We start from the raw sequence: 5,531 nt of genomic DNA on the forward strand, positions 1-5,531 counted from the left end.
TCAGTTAACTTTTTCCCAGTAACTCCAGTCTCAATTATCAGCTTAGCAGAAGTAGTTCTAGTAGTTATGTTTGCTTACTTAGTTTTCCAACGGTCTTTCCTCATCAATTACTTACAGGAGAGGCTTTGATTTTTAACCACCAAGGTAAGCTCACCCAGAGGTTTATGTGCCCAGTAGGTCCCTCAGCCCCCTGGTACAGGGAGGACACCATTCACATGAGAGATTTATCTCCTGCTTTCAGGAGGATACAGCTCCCTCACCCCCTCAGCCTCTGCTTGTCCTACATCCAGATTTAACTTAAAATCACCTCTCATTAAAGAAATTAGAGGTTTTCTTTATTCTCAAATAAGAAATCCCATTAAAATTCAATGCCAAATATCATAAAATAAGCCCATCTTTTAGGAATAGTGCTCCCAAACTAGCAGATTCTTTACTAAATCAGACTATACTCACCAGATCATTTGGAAATCGCCTTGAGAATGTAATACAATGCTTAGTGGTGAAGACCAGGTCTAAATTTTACTACCAAAATGACCTTTCGCGTGGAACAGGACACTGCTATCAGAGAGGTTCCACGGTGAGGATGGGGCTGCCAGGTACTTGGAACACACTAAGTCAGGGAAAGGGCAGGTGATGCTCGGCAGTTCTTGGGGGTGCAGAAAGAAGGCCTCAGAAGAGGATGCAATGCAGTGCTGGTCAGCAGGTTCACAGTCCAGTTTGGACAAGAAGGCACACTGGAGAATATCCAGGGGAAGGGTGTTGTAATGCACACATAGAGGATGAAATGTAATTTCCCCCCTACCCTTCTAGGTTATTGAGGAAGACAACCCACTCCCCACCCCCTAGTGAAAGGACAGATTAACAGAAGAAAACACAAATTTAATTACATACAACTGTACATATGGGAGCCCCACAAAAATATGAGACTCAAAGAAGTGACCAAAGCAGGAAGCTTTTATTATAACTTTTAGACAAACTAAAAATGAATCTACGAAGAATTGACATGGCAGAGTGGTGTGGGTTAAGGGTAGCAAGTAGTAAATAATAAGGTATATACAGCCATCTTGGCCCTAACTTCTCTGTCTCTATTGATAAGAATGCCCTGTACCCTCCTGGTACAGGTAGGACACCATTCCCATGAGAGATTTATCTCCTGCTTTCAGGGAGATTAAGAAGGGTCAGAGTGTCCCTCCTGCATCGGCTACTGCTCAAGTATCTTTAATTCAAAATAAATATGCCAAACAGCATATTCTGAGCTGACATTCTGAACCCTTACAGACAAAAAAGCTGGAACTGGACAAAAATGCATTTGCTTCAACTTCATAAACCAAACTATCTTAAAGCTGATTTCATCCATTTTTCCAATAAATGCTTAGAGAACTTTTGTGCGATCTGATTCCAGGTGACAATATAAGATGGTTGCAATTAGTTTTGCAAAACAGCAGAGGTTTTACCACTTAACCTCATGATAGCCTTCCATGTGAGACTGATACCGCACCTAAAGTTGGAGATTTTGAAGCTAATTGAATCTGTACTAAAAGAAACAACATTTGAATAATAAACACGTGACAAACAAAAGAACACATTTCCAAGTTACACATACACATACATCCTGTGCTCCTTTCAGCCCTACCTCAGACCTCAATTCTTTGAACTCTAAATGGCCTTTGAAAAACAAAGTGAGGAATCGGCCTCGGGGGTCACTAGGGACAAGAGGAATGACTAGACTTGCCACTAGAACCAGCAGGGGCCCTGGAAGGGGAGGCAGCCGAGGCTGACGTGGTGGCTCGGGCCCTCTTTTCCTCATCTTGCAGAGCATCCTCATACTGAGATTGGAAAGCACTTGGCTCAACCCCATTAACCCTGGCCAGGGACCGCAGGACTTTCATCTTGGTGGTTTCAGCATAGGCTCTCGGGCCCCACAGGAACTCAAATTGGGCAGGAACACTGTTGGCCACCTGCCGGTACTCCAGGTATTTTTCCTTCACGAGATCGTTGGTGATAAGCTTCCGGGGCTCCCCGAAAAAGGGGTTCACTCTCCCGGCATGCATGCCCATCGCATTCAGAATTCGCCAGACTTCCCTTTCGGTAGCACGATTGCCCTTCATTAGGATCACACCCAGAACGACGATCAGGACGCCAGTCTTGGGCACGCGCTCTTGGCCAGACAGCATCCCATCATATGTGAGGCCCAGGCTAATGACGAGCTCAAAGCGGTAGTTGGGGGAATCCATTGCCTTCATATCCAGGCCAAAGACCACCTGCAGGCGCTGGCAGGCTTTCATGAAGACCACACAGAAGTGTATACTGTGTACTGGAGAGACAACATTGAAAATACCTGCCATTGTTACAGTCTCTTTCATGCGATACTTTTGCAGCATGTAACCCACCAAAATAGTCACTAACCTATCTATAGGATCTAAGGGCAATTCTGCAGGCTGTGGGGCAGCCTGTGCAGTGCTCTCCTCCTCTTTGTGGCCACTGGAACGGACACCCGATCTGCTTGATGAGGTGGCCGTGATGGCAACAGGAGATGACAGGAAACCCTGAGCACCCTCACGAGTGCTGGGAACACCAGCAGCAGAAGCCCCCTTCGAACTGCCAGGCATTAGAGGAGGCGAAGACACACGAGTCTTCACCAGTGCCTCGGACGTCTGTGCAGCTTGCAGGCCCTGGGTCTCGCTGCAGGTCTGAAGGCTTTGACGCCATGAGCGTTGTGGATTCTTCTGATGCAGGGACATGACGGCTCTTGCGGGTGGCAGCAGGTAGGACTGTGGACAGGAAGGAGGGCAATGAGGAATCACTGCTGAAGAGAGGGAAGGCAGAGGTGAATGGCCTCAGCTGGCCAATGCAACTGTGGCCAGTGGCTCTGCTTAAGCCGCCACCCAACGGACCTCTGACAATAGAGCCACATGGCCTCCCAGGTCTCCTCACCTCCCGGTTGCCATATCCCCCAAGAGCATGGAGGGGAGGCCTGAATGCTTCTGAGTGTGCAGCCAGGCAAACCAGGCTGGGAATTCTCCACAATCTCCAGCCAGCCAGGTGGGTTGGGGCTCTGGAGAGCCATCGCTGTCCTGAGGAGCGAGGTCCCATCAGGCCTCACTCAGGTTCATTTCCTGGGCAATTCTTAGGGCCTGGTCCACTCTCCCCACACCAACAGGAGGCTGTCCCCCTAAGACCAATGTCACATCTCCTGAAGTCAACTGAGGAGGAAGTGTGGAGGTACCTCCCCCAGAAACACTACCGGGGCTTTCCCAGGACTGACAGCAGGAGCTAGATGCCCCGCCCACCATCTGCACTGGTGTCCGTGGTCACCCCCTCCCCTGCCCCAACCCAGTTCTCACTCAAGCTGCCTTACTTGAAGTCCAGGCAAGTCCTGGGGTCTCTTCTCTGGCAGACCTAACATGGCCCAGGCACAGATAATGCCTCTGCCTCCTGAGATCTGGATGGGTCCCATCCACCTGACAGCCTTGCCCAGAGCCTCTCAGCATGGACAACAGGTCAAGGCTGGATTCCCTGGGATCCCCACTCCACTGGGGCTTCCCTGGTCTACGAGTAGGAGGGAGACACTGTGCAGCTCACTCTCTGGTGGGGTGGGTGGACCCTTGGGACCTCACTCAGGGTCTTTACCCTGACTACTGACAAGCTCTGGACTCCTTCCTTCCTTGACCTCAGGTGACAGAGGCACCTGTCTGAAACCCCAACAAGGAAGAGAGTGGTCTTGTCCTGTGGCCTGTGTCCAGAGTTCCCTGCACTGATCAAGGTACTGCAGCTCCCTGAGGGCCCTGTGCTCTGGCGTGGATCCCTTTCAGTCCCTACCCTGTGTCTTCACATACACCCAGCACTGCCCGGTCACCATCCATCGCTCATCTGAACCTGCCCCTTCACACCAAGACTGCCACCTCCCTAGGACCCCAGAGCAAAAAGAGAACTGTTAGGACTTCTGGCCATCCTTGTCTGGGATGTCCCAGGGAATGACTACAGGGCCAGGGCAGGTATCACAGGGTCCCCCCTCTACTCAGAGGGATGGTCAAATCCCCGCTCGATCAAGGTCTGTGCCTTGGGACTTGATCAAGTGCGAGACTCGTCACCTCTGCTGACCCACAGTTGCTCCCTCACATGAAAAGAGCCATGTCCCTCCGTCATAGGATGGCTGAGGACCTCAGTTCTAATTCTGTGTCTTTACCTAGCCTCTGGAACCCCCTGTGCACTTTCTCCTAAGTGAACCTGAGGCAGCCACTGAGACAAACACATTCTTTCCCTGAGCCCCCTGAAGATGAAGGGAGAGTGTGAGAATTACGACCACTCCTGCCTCAGGCTCTCAAGGGCTCAACGCACAGGCAGAGCAGAGCATGCTAGTTCCCACCTGTATGGGAGTGGGAGTCCCCTCAGTCCTCCCACAACGTCTGCATGTCGGTTCCCGGCCCTCCTCTTCTGACCTGTGGTTCACTCCTTACAGCCAGCACTCACGTCCCCGTGACCACTGCGGAGGAAGTGAGGGGTCCTTTCTCCTGGATAACCAGTCAGGCCATGGCCTCCCAGGAGTGACAACATGGGTGGACCCTGTGGGGCCACCTGTGTTCTGGGAGGGTGATCCCTTCAGCCCCAACTCTGGGTCCTTATCTGGAATGTTTTGAACTCCCAGGGATCCTCCTTTTGATGATGCAACTTCACCCCCTAAAACCAAGGCTCACACCTCCCTGAAACCACAAAGGATGACATGAAGTTGTCAGAAACATGGTCACCTCTCTCAACAACCTGCCAGGGTCTACCCAGGAGACAAGAAGAACTTCATGGTGACCCTCTGTTGTGGAGTGTGGGGTATGGATGGTCTTACTTTGGGGCCCTCAACTCAAATCCTACCCTGGCCTGGGACTTCGCTGTCTCACCCGAGTTCACCCACTCACAAGAAGTCCTCACTTCCCTGTGAACACCACGGAAGACTAACTGGGTATCGCACCTGGCTATCACTGCTCAGTTTCTCCCAGGGGTTCACTGTGACCAGTGAGACGGCACTTTGATGTGCTGAGTCTGCCCTTCAGACACAACACAATGACACTTGCCATCGCCCGAGTCTTCTGCTGACTTGACTAGTCTATTCCATTGCATTAAGTGGACCTTTTCCTTGGTTAGTTACAATATTGGTAATGCACACCACTGCGATCTCTTACCAGAGGCCCTCCCTTCCAGGCAAGACACCGTATCTCCGAAAAAACCCCAAAGCCAGTGAGGAGACGCCTCATGCACAGGACATGGGGAGATATACACGCTGTGCCCAAACCTCCATCCTGCAGTTGGTGAAACGCTAAGAAGTTACTGAGGGTCTCACCGGGACTCCTGCAGGGCCCAAGCCCTCTTCCTTTGCTCACACGACAACGCCCATCTCACACTAAGGCCTCATCACTCTCACACTCGACAGGCGCAAGTGAGTCAGCAGCGCTCCCGGCCACCCAGACACAACGACCCAGAGTCGACCCACAGCCGAGGCCCACTGGGTCTGCCACTGCCGGGCATGGGTGGGCCCCTCAGGA

At 51.6% G+C, this 5,531-nt stretch overlaps 1 protein-coding gene across 1 annotated transcript; it reads right to left on the reverse strand.

Annotated features, from left to right (window-relative positions):
- Positions 1–1,703: 1,703 nt before the first annotated feature.
- LOC130681770 (melanoma-associated antigen B16-like) lies at positions 1,704–2,741 on the reverse strand. The gene has a single exon (XM_057495341.1). It carries the CDS (start codon positions 2,739–2,741, stop codon positions 1,704–1,706), a length of 1,038 nt encoding a protein of 345 aa, XP_057351324.1.
- Between the last annotated feature and the right edge of the window lie 2,790 nt (positions 2,742–5,531).

This window comes from Manis pentadactyla, chromosome X (assembly GCF_030020395.1).
Source record: "Manis pentadactyla isolate mManPen7 chromosome X, mManPen7.hap1, whole genome shotgun sequence".
Lineage (NCBI taxonomy): Eukaryota > Metazoa > Chordata > Mammalia > Pholidota > Manidae > Manis > Manis pentadactyla.